Raw genomic sequence first — 23,712 nt, forward strand, 5'->3', positions numbered from 1 at the left:
AACTAGCTAACCTTGTTAGAAAATAAAATACTCATAATCTTTTTACTTCAATATATTTAATAATATAGAAATTTTCATTATTCCTATTCTCTTTTCACTATTTCACCTGGAACACTTGAAAATACAGGCTTAACAATATATTACATGGATTATCTTTTTTGCCTATAAACACAAGCATTTGAAATTTCAAATTCATGTTAATTTCTAGATGCATAGGGAGAAATGTGAAAGATTTAAGGACTTTGAAGAGCAGAGCATATATATTTTTATGTATATTTATATATTGTAAATAATTGTATTTATATAATTATAAATTTGTGAATAATATTTAAACCACATTTATGAAAATTTAATGTTTAACATAATTATCAAATTACACAGAATCATAATATTCACAATATTTTAAAGCAAGTCATGAATGTCTGCTAAGTCAAAGGAGTTTCCCAGAAAATCACATTTCTCTTTGGAAAAGGTGGTACTACAGAAACTTTTCAGTGGTGGGTTAAGGAAGATTTATTCATGATTCTTAAGCTATCTTTTTTTTTTTTTTTTTAAGTCACAGGCCTATTTAATAATCTTATGAAAGGGATAGATCTAGAAAAATGCATACAGACTCAAACACAATATTTGCAAATGACTTCAGCTACTTCAGTTTCACCAAAGATCATCTATGATACTAGAATTCATAGCAAAACATAGGGCATGAAAAGAGAAGTAATTATTTTAATGTCTTTATTTTTAATAATACCTAAGACTTTCCATTAGAAAACTCTAATAAATTACTTTTTAAATTGTATTTACTTTTCTCACCTTGCATGCTGCAATCAGTTATTCTCGTTGAGTTTAGAAGACAAGAAATTATTTCATAAGTATTGTTTTAGCTTAACCTCTAAAAAAAGTTCTAGTTTTATACTTTCTTACTTGTAATGTTGAGCTGATATTTGATATATGTACATTCATTGGATAAAAATACCAGAGTTTAAAAATAACAGTGGATATAGAGTAAAGTTGATCTAAAGAAAACAGATTAAGTTCAATACATATCTTTTAGGTAAATTAATATTTGCTTTTTAAAAAGCACAATTTATTCAACATCAAACACATCAGTCAGCTTGTAGAAAGCCCAGTGAAAAGTTCCAGCTCTTAAAAAAAAGCTTCTGTATGAAATTACAATGTTAATTACACCCTAGGGGCTAGGAGAAATGAATTAGGTTACTATCACTCTAGGGGCAATTATAACTGAAATAGCTGTACTATATGTAAGCTATATTTTCATTAAAAGACTAAGTGAAATTACATGATAATTATATTTGTCATAGAAAATGAGAGGGGTTATTTCACTCTCTAGTATGTAGCAGTGTTTGAAATTTAAAAAAAAAACAAAGAAAACCCAGAAGTCCCCGAATTTAAAATCTTTTTAAAAAGGAATAGTAACTGACACTTCAGTGGTTTTGTGGGTCTCCAAGGCTAGCAGTATTCAGAATGCCCCTAAAATGTGAGTTTAATGCTAGGATTTGTGGAAGAATTAGAAAATATTTTATTTCGTGTTTTAATTTTGCTATTGGTATTAAAATTGTTAATATAGAAATTTTAAATGATCAGTAATCATTCTTTTCAAATTAAGATATTTGAGCTCTCTGGGCTGTGGTTAATTTTACTTTTAGTGAGATACTTAACAGATAATCATATTCCAAGGATTCAATTAATTTCTAATCATTACCAAATATCTGTTATTCTCTCTATAAATCATGTACCTTAATCATCATGTCTTCTGGTTCAAACTTGTGACAAATATTCTATTTTAACTCATAAATTTTTCTTACTATTTAGATTGACACACCCATAATCCAGTAACGATGTCAATTTATTCCACAATATACAGTTGAAAAAGAAAATGCAAAATAAGAAAAATCTGTAGAAAAGTTAAAGAACTGCCAAATTAACACTGAAGCCTCTTCATTGATGTTTACGAAAAACAATTTTACTGAAACATGATCACGTGTATAAACAATTATTTTAGAATACACACGAGTGTACACATAATCAGGAAATAATGAGAAATGGTTTTTTTAATGTTAATTATATGTAATTATCTGGCTTTTGATATGAGTAGGTCAATGATAAGCTGTTTGCATTTTGCTTCTGATCTTGGAATCCGAGAGCAAACAGTGAGGACATAACAAACTACCTTTTTGCTGGCGAGTCAAGGGGTCTAGTCATGACTTTGAAAAAAAACTAATTTGGAGATTTCCTTTCTTTGACAGATTAGAAGAGGTCAAATTTCACTTGTTTAGGAACAGAGATAGTACATTAATCGTTTTTGGAAGGTCAAGGCGAAGTCATTTAAAACCATTTTAGGAATTTGGTTTGTTGTTGGTATTTTTTAAAGTCTTTAAAAAGCCTGCTACTGCTGCCATTTTCCTTTGGTATTGGCCTTGGTCCTGTCTGTTCTGCCTCTGCTTCCATACCCAGTGAGTTTACTCTGAAAGCAGAATGACAGCTGTCGCCACCACCAGCAGGTCTTCTTGAGAGCGATACAACACACAGAGCAGCCTTGTCCAAGAGTAAAAAAAAAAAAAAAAAAAAAAAAGACCACATTTAATAAAGGGAAAAAAAGAAATGAAACGAGTAAGAAAGAAAGGAAATCGCATTTACCTTTGTAAACTTTACAAAAGCCTGCAGAATTGCTAGTCTGGATGCAGTTGGTTTTAGAAAAGAATAAAAACAAAGTATAACGGAAAGTATCTAGCTTTTGACAAAACAATCTGCCTGGAGAGTCTTCCAGGTTCATTAGATGGAAAGCCGTCCTTAATTCTTGGAGGTGAAAATCGTGGTCTTCTCTAAGGGGCATCTGGAACCCACAGGTACTTTGCTAATCACACACCGCCTTGAAAAGAATCTGAATTCTCTTGCTTAATTTTGTCATGGCTTCTTGGCCACCAGCTGCTGCATCCCTCAGGCTCACCCTAGGAATTCAGTGTCCCCATATCTTTTCTTAATAAGCTTTTTTCCCAAGCCCAGGGGGGGGAAAAATATAGGATTCATTTCAGTTAGGCTACCACTGTGTTCTTATGATTTAGTTTCGAGTTTTGCAAAGTAAAGATTTAAAATCAACCATATCATAAGCTAAGTAATTCTATTTAAAGCAATGAGGTGTTGTCCTGGCAAAGGTTAAATCACCAGAACTGCTTCGAGCTGCTCCAGGCGGTACATCTTGGGAAATAATCTTTTCAGTGTCAAGTAACTGACCCCCTAAGAATTACATGATGCTAAACGTAAAGGTCACAAAGCTATGGGCTAATCAACGTCAAAAATTTCTTTAAATTAATATCATTGCTGAGAAGATTAAGCTAACACCATTTAAATCTGCTTTTATCACAAATAGAGATTACTTGGAATTGCTTTAAGCTTTAATCGTAGAGTACAGCTGATTACAGTTCATTTGACTTCCTCAAAGCTCGAAGCAGGTGACCCAGGAGCTACCACGTCACAGGCAGATGGCAGAAAGAAGACACATGTACATTTTTCTCATTGGGTATACAGTCTTCTATAAATACAACTCACATTTTTCAATAACTTGTCTCAATTCCTAATTCTCTTGAGTAGCATTTTGCTTTATATTACTTATTATGACTCCTTATATATTGTCAAGTAATTAATACATTTCTGAACTGCTTTTCTCAAGATCTCTATTGAACCATCCTTTAGTCATAATAGTCATCACTTACGGTCTCAAGTCAACATTTTCAAAGCAAGTGTGCGTGATTGCTTCATCCACATAACTGTGACATTAGGGATTGATAATCGTCTAATTTACTGAATTTAAACAAAGCTAAACATCTAACAGCTTGGTGTGAAAATTACAAGCAAAACATTTACCCACACATTTCACAGCATGTATTTATCTCCTGGGCTATGAGCCTGTATTTGAACACACAGTAAAAGCTACATATTTACTGAATTTTTATAACAAGTGTCAGTGCCTTTTATCAGGGATCACAGGCCATGTTTAATCACTGCAATGGAAAAAATGTGTCAACAAGTGTCTTTATAAACTCCTTGTAAGACAGGAAGTCAGCACTCACCTCAATTAGATGTATCAAAATGTCCACTCTCCTTTAAATCACAGGGCCTCTGAGCAGAAGCCCCAGTACATGAATTACAAAACAGTATGGGTTGTGGTCAGATACAGGTGTATATACACAACTTAAAAATAAATTGTAGCACTTGTTGCAGAGATTGGCAAGAGATAAGTTGTGAAACATAAATGTAGGTCTCACAACGCAGGTATACGCACATGACTGTATTCTTCAGTCTTCATTTGTAAGAATGTAAAAATTAAAGGCAGGGTTTTAAAGCCAAGCTGCTTGTGATGGATTCTGACTTAAAATAGCTCATACTTTATTGAAGGCTGTAATTCTTCCCATCTAAACGATCACTCCTGTTACTTAGGAGATGATAAAGGCGTAACTGGAATACACATGTTTATTTACAAATTTAACTTAAAGAGCTGAAGTTCTATATCACATTTTCAAAAAGTATGAATTTCATTTATGTTTTCTTCAGAGATAGAAAACAAATCTTTTCTCTTAGCAAGTCCGTTTTTAAGAATGGCAAATATTCATGAAAAGCGGCTGGTAGAAATGAAGGATTTAATAAGAATGCCTCAGAAAAGCAGGCGCTCTTCCATTACAAGAGTTTTTAAGTGACTCCTGCAGCTGAGGGTGTCACATGGCGTGCATGCATGTAGATAAACACGTGTATCTCTGTGTGATGTGTTCTATCTAGATGTACAGGCAACAACCAGTTCATTCAACAGGAAGCATATTTTCACAATTAAATTCGGTTTCACTTAATGACTCATGAATGGAACTGAGATTATTTCATATCCGATAAAGACATAGGATCCTTAGCTTTTGTTACTAACCGTTGTGTCCCCCATTCTGTGCGATTTGAGTCACGTTCCTCTTTAGAGCGACAGTTGCTAGCGTTGTATCTTCTGCCTTTTATTTGTTAATCGTGTGATTTCGAAATTTTATTTGGTTGAAGTCGTATCAAAAGCATTGCAATCTTAAACCATTCGGTTCCTCAGAGGTGCTTCGGTGTTTTAATAGACTCCCGTTGTGTGTTTTTGCAGCAAGCTTAGTAGTGGAGGAGCGAACGAGACAGATGAAAATGAAAGTGCATCGATTTAAGCAGACAACAGGGTCTGGTTCTAGTCGAGAACTTGATCGCGAACAATACTCCAAGGTAAAACCAGTAACCAACCAATAGTTCCCCTGGTAAAAAAGTACATTATGGGTAGCAGGTAGGACCAGTGAGCACCAGGTTACAGGAGAGAGGTTATCCTTCAGGTGATGCTCTTGCCTCATAACCTCTCTCCTCTTGATATTTTCACAAGATATGTTTAGTAACATATTGTCTATTAACCTGGATTAAATGTTTTATTTAAAAAGAAAATGAAAATACTTGATGTGAAAGTCACTTGATGATCAATTGTCGTGGTCAAATTCACATAAATAAGCAAGATATGTGAAGCCATTTTAAGCCATTTTATTGCTTGAATATCACTTAATATTGTATTTTAAATACTAAGATATAGATTTATACTCTTAAATACTATTTGAGGTTGATATTCTTATGGAGATTTCTTAGTGAATAACAGAAATTATGTGATGTGAGATTTCTTATTGATCTGTCTTTAGTGAGAAAAATAACTGATTTCAAAGTCTCAGAAACTGAGATCCACACAATTTCAAGTGAATAAAAATTTAATTTATATTTCAATATTATTTTGTATGGAGGCAATAAGGAGTTTATAAACTGCTAACTAGCATCTGATAATTTTGATTAACATGTGCATAGAATTTTATACTTCATGAAGCAATTTTAAATTTATTATCTGCTTTATTTAAAAACCTTTTTTTTAGAATACTACAAAAGTGGCAGCAGCCACTACAGGAAAACCCGTGTTTTAATCTGATGTCAAGAATACTTTTGGAAGCAATGACCTTTTCGAAATTCAAAATTAAATAAAACGTTGTTAGCTTGTTATATGAACCTAGAAAAACCTACTCATTTTTAAATATTGGAGGTTGTTCATTATATAGCCAGATATTCAGGGACTAACACAAAAATATGGAGGTGGTGACAAAATCTGATTTGTCACCAGCCCACCATAGAGCCATATGTGCTGGATGCCATCTTATCACTTTATATCTTAGTTTAGTTGCAGAAGGGTTGCAACTGGACAACGTCCAAGGTCGCTGTGATTCAGCGGGGCTCAACTCCCAAGGAGTCTGAAACAGTATTTTAAAAAGTAAAATCAGTAAAGAAAAGAAAAAATCAGTAAGCAAAATATCTTGATGTTGCAGAGTTGCTGATTCCAGCTCCACATAGTTTTTCCTCCAGTTTGTTCTTTATGATATTATTACTTCATCTGCTATTTGTCTGTCTTTATGGATATCATCATCATTTTTGCTTGCTTTTACCACAAATGCAGTAAGAATTAGGAAGCAGCATAAGTTAGGTTTGCTTCCTCCACTGTCGCATGTTCTTATTTAGAAACGATCTTTAAAGCTGGAAATGTTTTCTTAATTTCTTAGCATTATGTCAAAGGACGAGGTCAAATAGAACAGTAGGGATAGGCAGAGCCAGTGCAGGAAACAAGAAAGAGATTAAATAAAGAATCAGCGTAAAAAGACTGAACGCCTTTTCTGAACTAGGCCTCACATCATTAATCCATTGATCAAAAACAAAATAAAAAATAAACTATAAAATGAAGTCCCCTAGAAGTCTAAATCACCACTAACACATATTCATAATGAAATCAAAAGTAGGTGTATCGGGCTCCCCTGGTGGCGCAGTGGTTGAGAGTCCGTCTGCCGATGCAGGGGACACGGGTTCGTGCCCCGGTCCGGGAAGATCCCACGTGCCGTGGAGCAGTTGGGCCCGTGAGCCATGGCCGCTGAGCCTGCGCGTCCGGAGCCTGTGCTCCGCAACGGGAGAGGCCACGACAGTGAGAGGCCCGTGTACCGCAAAAAAAAAAAAAAAAAGTAGGTTTATCTTGGTCGGGAAATTCCAATTCTCTGATGGGTAGAAATTTAGAACTTGAAAATACCTCAAAATGATCTTCAATTCCACCTCTCTTATTTACCAGATTCATGAAAACTGAGGCCCCCTCAGAAGAAAGGAGGTGCTTTCCCAACATTAACAAAGACTTTCTAGGGAGTGGTGAGCCCACCAACTCCTGATCTGGAACTTAGATGCCCTTCGTTCCTCTTCTGACATCAATGAAATGTACACATGACTCCAGTTTGATTCAGAGATTCTTCTATGGCTTTTGATTTGCATGCAGTTAAATTATCATATTCTATCATTCCTTCCTTATTTGCACAGACATTCTTTTCCTTTTCCTCTCTCATTGCATTTAAATATTAAAAAACCCATTACTTTCAAATACATTACTATTGCTCTTACTGCATACATTGATACTACTATATTACATAAATAAAATTATTATAAATTATATTGATAAGTGTGAGATCAAAGATATGGTATCTTTACAAACATAAGACTATAGGACAGGAAAAAAATATAAGATAACAAATAATTAGCTTATTTTTAATTTTATATGTTAAGTAAAAGGTAAGTACTCTCTGCAATTCTAAGATTCCTAATGAATGCTTACAATAAAATTTTTAAATAGTTTCCAGTAGCAATTCCAGTTAAACCTCTCGCATTTTTTTCTTTCTTAAATTTAGCCTTTTACCTCAACCTTTTTACAATTTACTTTACAAAGATCTATTTTTATTGATATAGTTGAGAACCAGTATTTTCATAAATTTAATGTACATTAAATTTTGAACTTTATTCCTTTATTGACTTATTTTTAGTGTTTTAATCCATTTGGCATTTTGGATGAAGCAATGCACCTTAGTTGAAATTCTGCCAAATTAGAAATTGGTTAACAGCTTTCAAAATATTTATAACCAAACACCAACAGAACTAGATTTTCTTCAGGGCAAAGAATTACCAGACACATGTAGTATAATTCCTAAGATGTTTCAAACCTGACATCTCCTTTAAAGTATTAAATGAACCTAATTCCATCCCGAGTAAGGAATTAGCACTAACTTAGCTTTTGAGAAAACACAAAACTTCGTGTCTCTGAAATGTGACACTGTGCTAATTGTTCACTGATGTTAGACAGAGTCGCATGCCTTGGTGATGGAGTAAAGTTCATAACTGGAGAGTGAGTTTGCACGTAGGCCTCACATTTTAAAGAGTACTTGTGTTTCTGTAACCCAAGAACAGCAAGAAGGATTGACGTTTGACGTGATGGTTTTTGTAGGCAGCTACCAAGAGTTTATTATTACTTATGAAAATAGCAGCCCTGTTATGAGAGCTTCCCCTCACATCAAGGACAAATTTCCCTGCTATGTGATCAGTGTATATTTCTCCTGAGGAGGCTACATTTCTCAAAATATAATTAACGTATTTCTATTAAAATATTTAATTGTTAAATAGGAAATTTAAAGAATCATGCTTGATGAAAAGTCAAAGTGATTATTTAAACTTTTAACAGATTTTGAAAATAAGTAGATGTAGTAGTATAAAGTGAGTATAAAAGCCTTTCCGTTCCTTCAAATAACCAATGTGAAGAACACTGTGACATGGTGTCAGAATGGTGGGTTATTCTTTACTCCAATATAAAAGATTTTTAATATGACAATCTTTTAAAATCCCTTGTTTTATCTCGTGGCTGGAATCTTTTAAAATCCCTTGTTTTATCTCGTGGCTGGAATAGCAAAAGTCTATAGACAAAAAGGAGAAGAAGACATGATTTATAGAAACGGAGGATTTGCTTAGTTGGAGAAATAATTCCATGCACACGCACATGATCTTATGTTATAGTCTACACTGCTTATTATTGGCATTTGTCAAATAAGGGGAGAATTTGTGCTGGGGTCACGCCATGCCAGAAAACCTCTTACAGCTGGGCAAATTTTTATTGTATTAGAAACCAATTCATTCATATTCTCTCATGGACAAGCTATCATTTCAATGTTTGGAGACATTATCATAATCACATAACATATTTACATAGCAAAATAGTTTCAGAAACAAGTCATATAGGAAATATGTTTGTGCCCCAGTAACAGAATTAAATTCAGATTCCACTATGTGAGCCTACTTTTTACATCTATTCTGTAAATAAAAAACAGTTCTTATTGAAATGAATCCTGTCAGTCAGCACCACGCTATCAGATAGGAAAGAAGTTAGTGCTAAAACATTATCATGTTACTTTATCATAAATCATATTAATTTTAAATCATACATGAAGTTATATAAATAGCTCAGTTCTGAACATAATAGCATATATGCATGTCCTTTTGGATTATAATGAAGCACATGGCTTTCAAAAACAGATCATGCAATTATGAAAAAATTCTTTGGAAAGATAATTTTATAGATACTCTATGAATTTGAAATTGTTTTCATGCTTGATGTGAAATTCTTTGCCCAAAACATACACGTGAGAGATGAAAAATTAAAACTAACATTTAAATACCCTAGGCCTGAGCTACTAACACTTGAAGGATTATTAAATAAACATGATCCTTTCTCTAGAAGTTTTTAAAAAGTATTATTGTCTTATAGTTCTTTTTGTATATACAGATCTACAATTTAGCATCATTTTATTTAGTACTCTTTAGCAAGACAATTGTTTATACAAATTTTTAGAAATAGAGTGTTCGGATTAATTTAGATATATTAAAACTCATTTGATATGGAACTGAGAGGATGGGTGAGTTTTTCTACAAGTTTAGCAAACATTTGATATTTTCACACCTTAGGACATAAATGCTTGATAAGAAACTTAAATACCCAATGTTTTGTCATGTGTCCCTTTAGTTATGTGTTCTTTTATTTTATATAAGAAGTTATATTATCTTACCTTCCAGTACCTAACAATAGAAAATCAAGTATATATTTGTTATTTTAAAGTTGTAGATACTTATATAACCTTCCTATTTATTATGATTAAAACACACATAGAAAAATAAAAATAGAGACTGTATAAAGCTCTTCACTGTGTGATTCTTTGCACTAAGAGTGAAGTAGGAAAAAAGAGTAGATTAACTGCTTTGAAACCTTCACAAGTTTTCATCTTTCACCTAATGCTTTCTAAGACCTCAGGTAATGAATACTAGAGACAAATATAAAGACACATTTAAATATGAGATATAGTGTATCTCGAAATTTTAATAGGAATCCATTTTTTACTTTCAGCACTTAGTTGATAGTTTAAACCTGAAAATAACTAATTAAGCCATAATAGCAAGAAAGTCAAAGTCCCGTCTTTACCTCCTTCTCTACAATGTCTTTGGCACAATCCTTCTGCTCTCATGTCAGTGCTTTTTTGCAGAGAGATGTGTTTTTTGGTTACATTTGAAAGAATGTGATGTCTTAGCATAGGGAAAGTGTGTAGGTAAATTGAATATAAGTTTTAGACTCAGGAAGCACAGACAGATGGAAGCAGTCTACCCCATGGATAGAGTAGAAGGTGAGTGGAATCTGTAGGCAACGATGAAAACCCAGGCAAGGGAAGATGAACTGATGTACTAGAAAAAATAAACAATACAATTCTGAGGTCTTAAGTATGTGCAAATCATTTATTCAATGCATTTTCCACCCAAGCATTGACACTCTCGTTTTACGATTCAGTCCTTATAAACCACTCCTTACCATTCAAAGGGGGCCGGTTTGTGATACTGGAAGCCATGTATCATGCTAGCGTTTGGGTCCTTTTAGACTCTACACCTATGTTTACGAAAGTGCACTTTTGCTTGATGTGGGCTGAGTAGCCGTTAGCCTAACCATGTGTGTCTCTGTTTGCCAGCCTCCGATGACAGAGCTCACGCTCTCTTGTTTTCCATCCTTAGTATAACGTACATACAGATCAGTACCGAAGCTGCGACAGCGTCTCCGCCAGATCCTCAGACAGTGACGTCAGCGACGTGTCTGCCATCTCCAGGACCAGTAGCACCAGCTTCCTGTCCGAGCAATCTGAGCGGCCCAGGGGCAGGACCAGGTGAGTGGATGCCACTGTGTGTACAAACCGGGTAAAAATGCACCGCGCTTCCTGAGTGTTCTCACTCAAACAGAGTTCAGGTCAAGTAGCAGAAACATTTCATTGAAACTACTGGGACTAGAGTGAGTTCGGCGTTGATTCACTGTTGTGTAACGTTGCCTGGACTCTTTGGTACTTACTATAAGATGGGGCTGTAACCAGAGTCATATTTTAGAGATTGCTCTAAAATTCCTCCTAAAGTGATTAAATCCACAAAGCATTCTTTAGTCCAGTGTCAGAAAGCTCTCTCTGTAAAGGGCCCCATAGTAAATATTTCAGGCTCTGCAGGACAATCTCTGTCTCGACGCTCTACATTGCCACTGAGGTGCAGAAGCTCTGCAAACAAGTGAACATAGCCCTATTCCAATAAAGTTTTATTTACAGAACAACAGAGAGCGGGCTGCATTTTCCCCTAGGCTGTAGTTTGTTGATCATGCCTTCAATCACATAGCAGCTGGTCCGCCTTCAGGTGGATGTGATAACAAAATACACACCCCTCTTCTACAGTAGGGGAGTTGTAAGAAGTTTGCATGAAGTTTGTTTAAATCACCGACAGTTATCTTGATTCTCACAAGACAAATAACCCTGCCGAAAGGGAAAAGACTTCAGGAATCTGGCGCCATTTTCAGTACAGCAGACTCAGTATGGACAAGGCATGTTTTTTGTTCTTAAGTAGTTTCCAGAAGTAGAAGTTTCATTGAAGGCACTTTGGGGTTGATGAGAGGACCAAGAAATATAAATGTTCAAAACAGGAGCAACTATCTTCCTAATATTCCAAAAGCCTTTTATGATCACACGTTTTGATGATGTATCCTGAGGCATTCCGTCTTCCTGGATTTCTCTGCACCTAGCTCACATGTTGAAGCAAATTGAGACCAATTATCTTACTGTTAATTAACAGTGCCACACTGAGATTCTGCAGGAGCAATTCCGATCGATCAAGACATTAAGAGAACGTTTTATCTCTATTTTGAATATTCTCAGCATCTGGTCCTAATAGGATATTAAGTTCTCTAAAATTTAAGAAAGAAGGAAAAGAGCTGAGGAATGTAACCGTATTGAGCTGCTAGGATAGAGGGGTAAAAACGATTATAATCAATTCCTTTCTATTGAAATATTATTAAGATATTATGTTTCAAAACCTATTCGGTTTAGCAAGAATACTGATAAATAGGGCTTCAACAAAGACTTTTTTCACTTTTAGTCGCTAAAAACAATTTACTCAATAACTACAAAACCGTAAATCTTGAAGTAATTTTATGTTCACAATAGAGCCACGTACCCTGAGTCCTATGCTGTAAAGAATGACTAATTCACAGAATTCATGTTACCAACCAACTGTGAGCATAATATGTGGGTCCACTGTCATTCTCTTGAAATTTCAGGAGAATAGGTTCTTCAGGGAAAATTTGGCTGTATGATTTTTGAGGAAGAAAGCAAAGAACAGAGAAATTGTAGGGGCCTCAACAACAATGAACTATGATTTTATACAAAGGAAGAGAAAGAGCTTCATGGTAGTGATTGGAGCCAAGGTTACTCTGTGGGAAAATGCTAGTTTATCAGATAACACTCACTATAACTAGATCATGACAAGAAGCAGAAGATAGAGGATTTTTTGCCTCCTTGATTCATATAACTTTTATTACGTATTGAAGGTGGTGGGGATGGAGTAGACCCAGGAAGGGTGCAAATAAATTTCTTAATGACAAATCTGTTTTCTGAGGGCATTTCCCTGTTTCCGGCTTCCCTTTCCCTTCTCTGTGGTTTAGAGCACATTTGAGCTCAGTTATTTTTACGTAAGTGGATTATGTAAATGCAGTCAGTTAAGCGAATGGCTAAACAAGTTTCCCCTGAAGCTAATGTGAAGAAGTATTTTCCCGTAGTCCCGTACTTTAGATCAGGAATTCTTCATATGTGGTGCATGTTTGATTTCTTAGAACACTTAGGAGGAGCAAAGAGGGTAAGATGAGCTATGGGAGGGGCAGGTCTTCCTTCTTACATCTTTTCATGTATGTTCTTCCCCCTAAATATCCTCACAGGCACACGGACACACATGTACACCCCCCCCAACACGCACACGCGCACACACACACACACACACACACACACACACAGAGTTACTTTGGGTCCACCATCAGCCCTATGGTAAAAACCTGAGAGGAGGGTTTGTGATGAAAAATGACATCAAAGAGTTGCAGGCTCTTCAACTTTAAATATTCCCAATTCTTATAACACTATGAGTAATGATTTTTCTCAATATAGTACTGCTTTGCATTTCTGTGGGTTTTTTTTTAGTAACTAACACCTGCATAGGTTTTAAAATTTTATTTATTCAAGTTCATGGATAAAACGTGAAAAATGTGATCAATATAATAATAGATGTATTTACATTTCATAATAGGTACCAGCAAACTTTTGAGTTCCTATCAAGCGTAAAGGCTATTATTTTCCAAGACTTCGTGAAAGTATAATATCTAGGCCGCATACTCAAGGAGATTATAATCTGTTTAAGAGTTTGAAACCTGTTTTTATATCCTGATTCCCTGCACAGCTGACCCTTGAACAATGGTTAGGATAGAATCGGGACTCAAACCCTAGTTCTTTTGATTCCACATATTGCGATCTCTAACTGAACACAAAATTTTCCCCACACTTAGTTTATTTAAAGGTCTATGGACTGAAAATATAAGTACTATATTTATTGAAAAAATCCCCCTGTAAGTGGATCCATGCAGTTCAAACCCGTGTTGTTCAGGGGTATATGTCTTCACTCACATCTTCCCGTGACACAGGAAGTGTTTTACTATGCATTGCCTTGGATGGGTTTTCATCTGGAAGTCATTAGAAGGATTTAGAAGACACTGTAGCATCCCCTGAAGACAGTGCTCAGTACGTAAAAGTCAGCCAAGTGTCCACTGTCCTCCTGAAGGACCATAGGGAGAAACCACTGACTTGATCCTACCAGTATCATACAGAACCGTAGTGTGTAAAGTACCACGTGTGGTTTTGACGCCTTCTATCCAAGTATGCTATGAACCAAGAAGATGTCAAGATAAGCACATCTGAAATGAGCAGTGGTCTGCACAGTATGATATATAGGCCAGCGTTTCCCAAACACTGCTTGCTACACTTTCCTGTTAACGATTCATAGTACACCCTATTGTTCTTGACATTTTGAGACGTTCTCTCTTGTAACAACTTGTTTATCTTTGCTTATTCCAGCGCATACCAAAGTTATTTCATTCTGGAATGCCTATTTGACAGGGACATCCATGAATGTGTTGCATAGTTTTTGAGTGAAGTTTGGGAAATTCTGTTTTAGATAATCAGCACCCTTCTCCCTAAGAGATAAAAGGCTGTACGGAAAGCTTTAAAAAGCCTGTTTGGGGGACGAATAAAATTAAGCACTTATCAGATGTGTATAGGTTGAAAAATACAAATATATTTGGATGATCTCTCTCTAAAAGATCATTTTCAGAATATTAGGAACTCATGGGCCATATTCTGAATCTTTTGTGTTTGAGATAATGATTAGGCAAAAAATACCTTGACCATTTGGGGATGGACCAGCTAGACCATGTGTTTCTGTGTGAATTGAAAAAGGGCATCTCTCCCCGCAGATGCATGCTAAATGCTTCATTCAAAATAGCCTAAAACATACTTCATGTTTTCAAAGTTTCTGTCTACAGGGAACTATAGTAGAAAAACATACACTATAATGTTTATATTAGGGTAATTAACCTTTTGTAGATATAAAGAATTAAAAGTTATTCTAAAATTGTTGTCACGGATTAAAACTACTTAAAATCTCAGTAATTTCTAGGATGATTCTTACAGGACAAAATCAACACTTAATACTTCAAAATAATAAACATCAATAAAGATTTGAAGTTCCTACTTTTTCAGACTTGTTCTGCACGTGAGTTACAATTTTAATTTCGTATTGGCTTAAATATTCCTCGAAGAATGTTTTCTTATCCAACCACAAAACATGCAAAGTATATTAGTAGAGGTGGCATAATTGATGATAAAAATGCACGTATACTAGAAGCCCAGAAGGCATATGTTGAGTTTTTGAGTGCTCTATGCTTTTTTTAACATCAAAGAAGATGTTCACCTCAAAAAGGGGCTGAATTTTCATGACATAGCTCTGATTTTTTTTTTCATCTTTATCATATAACCATTTCTTTCCAGGCAGACAAATTTCAGATGTTTTATACAAAATCAAGCTATAAAAGCAAATGCAAGCGTAATCCTATAATTGCTCTCAGATGTTATACAGTTTTAGAAGTTCTGTCAAAAGCAACAATTTCCCAGCAGCATTCACGTTTGTGACAAAGGTTTGCCTTGATCTGTAACGTTGCCTTTCTATATCTAAGTGGATTTTGATGCAAATAGTTTTTGGTCTTTTTATCATCTCCTTTTGAAAGAATATTTTCAAAAGCAGTTATCTTTTTCTACATTCGTAGTTTGAAAGACTTGAGAGCTTTTTAAGAGGAGTTGTCTTCTATACACAAATATTAATCTTGCAACTGTAAATTTACTCAAATCTGGAAGGTGATGTCACTAGGTGTAATAATTAGCGTATACTGAAGGAAATACGCTTATATTTATTGGGGGATTTTAAAACATTGTAGGTTAAATTATTTGATATTTTAAATTGTGATAGAGAATGAGTGCCTAGGTTAATATCTTCCAGAAACTCAATCTTATTATTGCAATTATGCTTGAAAAATATTACAGAAGATCCCTTTATTTCACGATAGTTCTTCAACTCAGCAAGGGAATACGGGATACCATGTAAAAAGAATCTGGATTTTCTGTGATGGCATTTGAAAAATACTTAACTGCAAAATCATCTGAGCAATTAACAGCTCAGAATACTAAAGGAAGCTTTCATTTTATATACTTATTCATTGTTATGCCTACTGACATTGAATACGGTCAGGAGTGCCCAAGAGGGAATTCTTAGAGCTAGCCACACACTTTCGCATGCTCGCCTGGTGTACTATAGAAAAACAAAGTCTACTGAGATCTACAAAAGTACTAAAAAGAAAGGAAAATGACATGGAGATTTGATGGGGAGGAGAGAACAAACTGGAACACAGTGAAAGATGCTGGATACTGAATATCCGAGAAAGGAAATATATTTTGGCGATCTTCTAGTGGCTTCTTTTATGGCATGTCTTCGTTTTAATTGTCCAAGACTGATGAGTGGACCATTATTATTTCCTGTGACTAGATTAAAGCTGTAGAGAGGTGGAAAGACTGTGCCATGTGCCCTTTAAAAGCTCTCTACCTTTATGGTAAAATTACTAAACCATACTCATTAATATACCTTATGACTGAATGTGCCACGCATCTGAACTGTTATACCGCACCACATCCGTAACATAAACAAAATACTCTTGACTTATGACTGTAAGTCACACGACAGTCCTTAGAGTAGCCAGTTAGAGCTCTCGGGGCAGGTGAGTAGATTCTCCTGGTGAGGGCGTGCCTTGCAAACCTTTAAGACAGTTTAAGGGGAAGCTGCGCTGGTCCAGTTTGAACAGCTCCAGCCTGCTTTGTTCTTACTGTTCTACTCTGTCAATTCATTTTAGGTTTACTAAGATGTGTTTACTTAAATTCTGGGAAGGTCAGCAGAGTATTAGGGAAATGCTTCCTGTATAATAAACAATAAAAATGGTCAGTTATAATAAAGTTTTCAAAATTGAATAGAAACCCAGGATATCTTATGAAGATGGGAGTTATTTGTTGAAATGATCACTTGTAATTAGATCTTAGAGACAATGTCTGTCAATTGGGAAAAAATAACTACTCTACACCTGGAGTTGTAAAGTACGTCGTGACTTTTTGTTATTTGTAGAAATCTATCTCCCTGTAGCTTTATTTCTTCTCTTAGGATTAAATTAGATCATTTTTAACATTTAAAAGATTTTAAAGAGCACATTCAATGGAAATTGTAGATAATGATAATTAGAAACTTTTCTTTAATGAGAAAAATAAGTCTTAGTGTGTGTTTGGAAGAGGGTGTAAAAACGTATCTTAGTCAAGCTGAAATAAAATCTTTGAAAGCTCAAAAACAAACCATATTAATAACTTTACTTGTAATACGTTAGTCTATTTGTGATATTGTCTATTTATGATATTGTCTAAATCATAACTGATTGTGTACAGTGAGTATAACTTTCCAATTTGATTTAATTATCCTAAAGGAAGTTACACATTTAATTTACTATTCCGTTGTTAAATAAAATAAGAACATAATTCTCCCGCTTACTTATTATTTTCCCCACAATATACAAGAAATTATCGATAACTTATGTACTGCTAACAGCACATCTTCAGTGTAATAGATTATTAGAAAGGTATAAAGTTTATACATCTTTTAAGTGCAAGGAAAATAACATAGGTGATAAATCCTAAAGTGAATTGACAATATTAAAGCAGCTTTCAAATACAACCAATTTATTCCCTAGGAATAGTTTTCAAAGAGAAAATAATTTCAACTTTGGGCTTCCAGTTCCTGTTCACGGTACAGGATATGTTTGTAGCTGTGATCTTGGCTTTCGACACAGAGGCCAGGAGCAGTGCATTCACTCTGGGGCTATGACCGATGTCCAAAAGTACCAGCTTTGGATTCAGGCTAGGCTCGGGTGTAAGAGACCCACTCCTTTGCTAAGACACTGACTGACTCTGCTTCAGTGCTCTGTAGTTTCCACGGCATATGAGGGCTTCCTCAAGGGCCACTTACGCCACCCTTTTGTCTTTGATGTGCTCTAATTACCACATAGACCAGCTACGTGAAGGATGCTCTGTGCTCTATTAGCGATCAAATAGCAGGGTGACTGTTTTGAGAGGCTGTCAAATTGTTACTATATTTTTATGCCAAGACATATAAAATGGGAATTTTCTAACAGATTCTTAAGTTTCTATTTATCTTCTGTGTTTATGTGTTTATATCTGCATGTTGGAGAACTGACTGCTGATTATAAACCTGGCAGTATTATGTGGATGGGTAGCTAACAGTTTTAATGGTCACCAAGCATGAACTCTGGTTATCAACGTTAAATACCGGTGCTTCAGGAAAATCTTCATATTTCTGTGGTTGAAATGGATACGATATCCTTTCACTCAAAACCAGTGCTTCCGAAACTTCACCTATTTCACGTGTCACTTTCATATTTTGCCATGACTGCGTAACACATGTATACAGCACACAATATCATGAGTGCTGTAACAGCTCAGGAGTGTAACAGTTAATAATCTCATTTTATAAATAAAATAAAATGAAGCAACCTATTAACTTTACTTGGCAGTAGGCAGTAGAGCCAGAATTGAGAGCCCTGTGATTTAACCTCTTTATTTTTATGTAGTGAATCTCTTTATCTCTAATAATAGTTTTTTGCTTTAAAGTCTATTTTGTCTTACACGACAAATTGTAAACTAGTGTCCAGTCTAACTTTTCACATCCTTTTATTTTTTAATCTTTCTCTTAAAGGGTATGAGTTATGTGTGAGTTATATCTCTTGTAACCATCATAGAACTGGATTTAGATTTTCTTTTTTCCTTCTCGCTTGACAATCTGTATCATTTAATTGGCTAACTAATGCATTTACATTTATTTTGATTTCTTACGTATTTGGAATTCTTTCTACTATCTTGTTTTATGTTTTCAATATTTATTATTCTATTTTTTCCTCTTTCCTGATTGGTTTTGAATCAAATTGTTTTTATTTCATTTCTTTCTCTATTATTCTGGAAATTATATTATTTCTATGATTTTAGTGCCTAATTTAGTGTTTCGAGAATATATATTTCGTTAAGTAATAAATCTAAAAGTTAAAATTACTTCTACTCCCCCCAGAGGAAAAAAAATGACTCTATACACTTTAGCTCCTTTACCATCCCTCCACCATTTGCATATTTTTTGTCCAGTGTTTTAATTATATATTGTTTTCTTTCTCCCATTATTGTATGTTATTTTTATAAATGCTTTAGAGTAACCCACATACTTTCTAGTTTCTTTGCTAACCATTTTTCTTGCATCTTAGATCTTCATTTGGGAAGCATTCTCCATCTTCCTGAAATATATGCATTGTATTTTTTTAATTGTTTGTTTATTTATTTATGCAAATCAATGCCACCAGTGAAGATCCCTTAGGACTTAGACCCAGATCCACATTGTCCCTTGTTCTCCATGGGTCTTGGTTCATGCAGGGATTTCAGTTCTAAGTCCCCTCTGACCCTGGACTCAAGGCTCTAAATTTCTCATCTGCAGAACCTCCCAAGACATTCATAACTCACTTAGCAATCTGTTTTCAGTCCCTTCTTGGTCTTTAGGCCACGGGGATTTTCCTTTCTTTCCTGTGAACATAGGTTGTATTTTAACAGGTATTTGCTGTCATTTTCCCATCATTTCTAGGTATTGGGGAGGGAAAGGATGTTTCAGAATATCTCATCTACCACTTTGCTAGAAATAGTAGTTCATATTTAATGTGCTACTATTTTCTTATTTTTTTAAAAATTTACTCACTTAAAAGGATAATATTTAAAGCAAAATAAATAAATAAATAATGATAGCAAGAAGAACTGTGGCCCTAGGGACCTTATACCAGGTTAGAGGGAAAATGCCAGGGCAGGGAAAAGAGAATTGCATCTTGAACTGGTGGTGAGATCTGAGGCACGGGAGGACAAGTGATGGGGGTGGACGGAGGGGGAGGTGAAGGAAGAAAGGAACGAATGAACCAAGGGAAGAAAGGAGGGAGGGAGGAAGGAAAGAGGGAGCTCCAGCAGAGAAAGGCCCCTTGAATGGTGAGGAGAAACGGAAGCTGGGAACGGATAAATGACATGGGGGCAAAGGTAGATTACAGCCCAGAGGCAGGCAGAGATTCTTGGGGGGGGGGGTGGAATTTAATGAGGGAGCCCAGGTGGGCCATAGATTAAGGGAGCAATTAGTGATCCTGGAATAAAGAGGTCCTTAGAGGGTGCTTTGGACTCAGATGCCAATCTTCGGTTCAGTCTGCTGTGGCCAAGGTGACAGGACACCAAGCACGTAAAGCTGGGCACAACGGATGCCGGGGGCCCCTTTATTCAAACGGTGGCAGTGGACCTGGGGAGCATGGCCAGTGCAGGATGCTGACAGGCAAACAAACAAACAAATCAAAACAACAAAAAAACCCAACCCTTTAATATCAGGCCTTCACATTCTGTAGATTGATACAAAACCATTTTGCTACACCTAGAAGAATGACCACTGCACCACAGTTATCAGAATTTCATGGACAGTAAGGTAATGGGCTTGGAATAATAACATGGACAGCTACTGTTTATTTTACAGTTGAAGGTAGTTTACAGAGATGATTCCCCATCGTCCAACAAAGTAGATGTTTCTGTTTATTTTATAAATGAGAAAATGAGATATCTGAGATTTGAAGAAATTGTCCAGGGCCATAAATAGCAAATAATGATGCTGTCAATAGAATCTAGGTCTTTCTTATCGTAAAGCTCATAGATTTGCTGTTGTTATTTTTCTTTTTCACTCTGCACACCTATCTTTAAAAACTAGTGAAGTTTTTAAAGGCAGAAATAAAAAAAAGTAAATTCAGTGCTAAAATGACATCAGTGATAAGACCTGTGAAGCCCAGGGCATATTTAGAAAGTTTCCCATCCCAACAGCCATATGGACAGACGCAAAATCTGAAAGTGCTAGAGCTTTGGCTCTTCAGAAGGGTTTGGTCCAATAGTACCCCTCCCTCTGAGGTCCCTATTCTGCAGTGAGTGATGCTGAGAAACCCCAGATGTAAGTGTGTGAGTTTGTGCAGGTGTCCAGTTGTTTTCATAGGCTCTAGGAAATACTGAAGTGAGCCTTCCCCGCTCCAAACGCCTGACGGCCGTGAGAAATCACATAGACTTCATTCCATCCAGAGCCCAGCCAGTCGAGGCTACCCCGCCCTTTGTCAGCTGCATCCCGTGTGACCCAGGACAGAAGCCTGGTAACAGCCACTGAGATCCTCGGTCTGAAGTGCAAATTTAAGGTGTGGAGAAAACCTTGCTGGAAACGGGGACGGGAAGCCGATGGGGACGGCAGGTCATCCAGATCTTATATGTTTATGGTCGGAGTAGACGTGTATAAAGAGGTGTTATGTATGACAACTGAGAACAGCCCTGAGAAGGAGGCCTTATCCAGATTCAAGAATTCTCTGAAAGGCTGTGTTTTACAGACCCTTAGGAAAGATCACTCTTCTGGGCAGAGTTCTCTATGGCCTTTGGCTGCCTCTGTCATCCTGCATCTTCGTTGTTGCCCCCTTTAGAGTGGGACAGGGTTGACGGACCCTCTAGTGTCAGGCTCTGCTCAGAGTGGATGGAAACGTGCCCACAGAACCTACCATGTCATTATGAAACCAGGATTCGGAAGGGAACTCTGATCGGTCATTATCGATCAAATCACTGCAAAGAGATTTACCCTTATTTTCAAAACACTGGCAGGTATTATTTCCTTCTAAAACTTTTAACTAAATCTGCCCAAAATACGTTGCTGTATCTGTGCATAAATTCTTGATTGGATTTTATCAAAACGTATAAAAGATAAAGCTATAAAAGACTCTTACTATTTACATTTACTTTAGTAATATAAAATACATGCTAAATGTCTAATTTTAGTGATATGTTTCCCACATATTAAATAATAAAAATGATTTAGTTGTAGTATCACACTTACAGCATTAGTTTAGTCTGTAGTTAGTTATATCTTTTATGTGAATTAAGTTTCTAGTTCCAGAAAGCTGTCAGGTGTGAATCTCAGATACGAAGAAGGACATTGGGGAACGTAGCCAGATCAAGTGTGAGGAAGTTGAGGCATGCAAGAGGGTGTGGAAAAGGGAAAATTAATATGATTAGTTAGTAGGAAATAAAGTAGGAAATAGATTATATATGCAGAAGTAAATAAAGAACTGAAAATATATGCTGCCACTATCTATCATCTATCTGTCTATCACTTGTCATCTATATATATCTATCGTCTAGCATCTATCATCTAGCTATTATCTGTCTATCTCTCTATCTTCTATCTATATATCTAGCTATCAGTCCATCTATCTATATCTGCTTTGATACTATCACTAACCAACACTGAGACCTTCACCAAGTACACAGCTTCTGTAGAACTTAATTTATTTTCCTATTTAGTTATTCATTCACTCATTCACCCATTCACCAGTCATTTACTGGGTGCCTATTATATGGAGGTAGGATAGTTGATACCTACTGTATGGTGTGGAGCAAACCAGACATGATCCCTAGCTCTGTGGTTTTAAGTGAATCTTTATATATATATATATATTTTATTATGTGTATAGTCATCTGAAAAATGAGAATCATACCTGCCACTCCTGCCTCACAGGACTGTGTGAGAATAAAACGATAGTGTATGTCAGATGCTCTGGAAGGGTAGTTATGCTGTATGATTATAACTCAGTTACTGCATACAAGATGCGAAGGATTAAGTGAGTTACTTTGTACTTTTCAGAGTTCTCCTTACGTGTCTCACAGGCCAGATGACTACATAGGGTGTGACACAACACCTTTCAAAATCTGGATTTTGATTGTTAATATTCAATTTTTCCACTTGGTTGTGATTTATGATGAGCTGGATGAATGTGTGTTGGCCCGGAGAAGTTCCATTTCATTAACACGGAGCTTTTTGGAGTCATGCCCTTGGACTGTTGGTGTTCTAAGGAACATTGCTGTCTGCAGATTGCCATGTACATGTTTGAAACAGGAGAAGAACTAAAGGGTGAAGAGGAGACTTAGATTGCAGGGCTCAGGGCTTTATCCTTCCACGAGAGCAGTTTTACTAGTATTTGTTTTATTAATTCAAGACCTATGAAATATATTATTAAAAAATAAAGAGGAAGTATTGCTGCCCTAAAAGCATATTGTAAACCAAATGTGGCACAATAAATTCTGGTGCTATGATCTGCAGGAAAAAAATGAAAATATGAGATCTGGTACTAATTCTTTAGCTACTAAGTATTTTGAATTCAGATAATACCATAATTTGGCCAATGGTTTGTGTATTGTGTTGCAAGTCTTCGGTGCAATACGTTAAGAAAAAAACTCAATTTCAAAGAAGAGGAAAACTTGCAGACTCTTTGGTCTGTATTGAGCTTAGTTGCTCTATTTTCCTACTGTACACTTTGTTTATGAATCATACACTTGAGGTATGAAGTAGAAGAAGTACTTGGGATTGCTTTGGAGCACATTAGCTTTACACAGTATGATACAGACTATCTCAAGGAATATATTTTATTTTCAAACTCATTGCTTCAGCATGCATAGCTAACAGGCTTGTAGCTGCTACTCTTGGTAACTGTTACTTTTAAAACAATATGGTAAAAACTTTAAAGGCTTTTTTACTTTATCACTATTTTAAGAAAATAATCATTTAGAGCTACAGTTCTTTACTCATTTTTAAATATGATTACATTGATTTCACCTAGGCCATCTTGAAGCATAGACACAATAACCAAATTTGTATAAATCAACACTCGCCGAATGAATACATAGTACA

The 23,712-nt window shown here is 35.7% G+C and overlaps 1 protein-coding gene across 40 annotated transcripts in view; it reads left to right on the top strand.

Moving 5' to 3' along the window:
- RIMS1 (regulating synaptic membrane exocytosis 1) overlaps positions 1 to 23,712 on the top strand; it is a 479,788-nt gene that overhangs the window by 375,592 nt on the left and 80,484 nt on the right. For 26 of the 40 annotated variants that reach the window (XM_019929180.3, XM_033867415.2, XM_033867413.2 and 23 more), the window contains 2 exons: positions 5,138 to 5,250; positions 10,951 to 11,099. The exons of the other annotated variants lie outside the window; for them this stretch is intronic. In XM_019929180.3, the coding sequence (XP_019784739.1) occupies positions 5,138 to 5,250; positions 10,951 to 11,099 (262 nt within the window). The remainder of the gene's footprint in view (positions 1 to 5,137; positions 5,251 to 10,950; positions 11,100 to 23,712) is intronic. 40 annotated transcript variants of the gene reach the window in all.

This window comes from Tursiops truncatus, chromosome 12, assembly GCF_011762595.2.
Source record: "Tursiops truncatus isolate mTurTru1 chromosome 12, mTurTru1.mat.Y, whole genome shotgun sequence".
NCBI lineage: Eukaryota > Metazoa > Chordata > Mammalia > Artiodactyla > Delphinidae > Tursiops > Tursiops truncatus.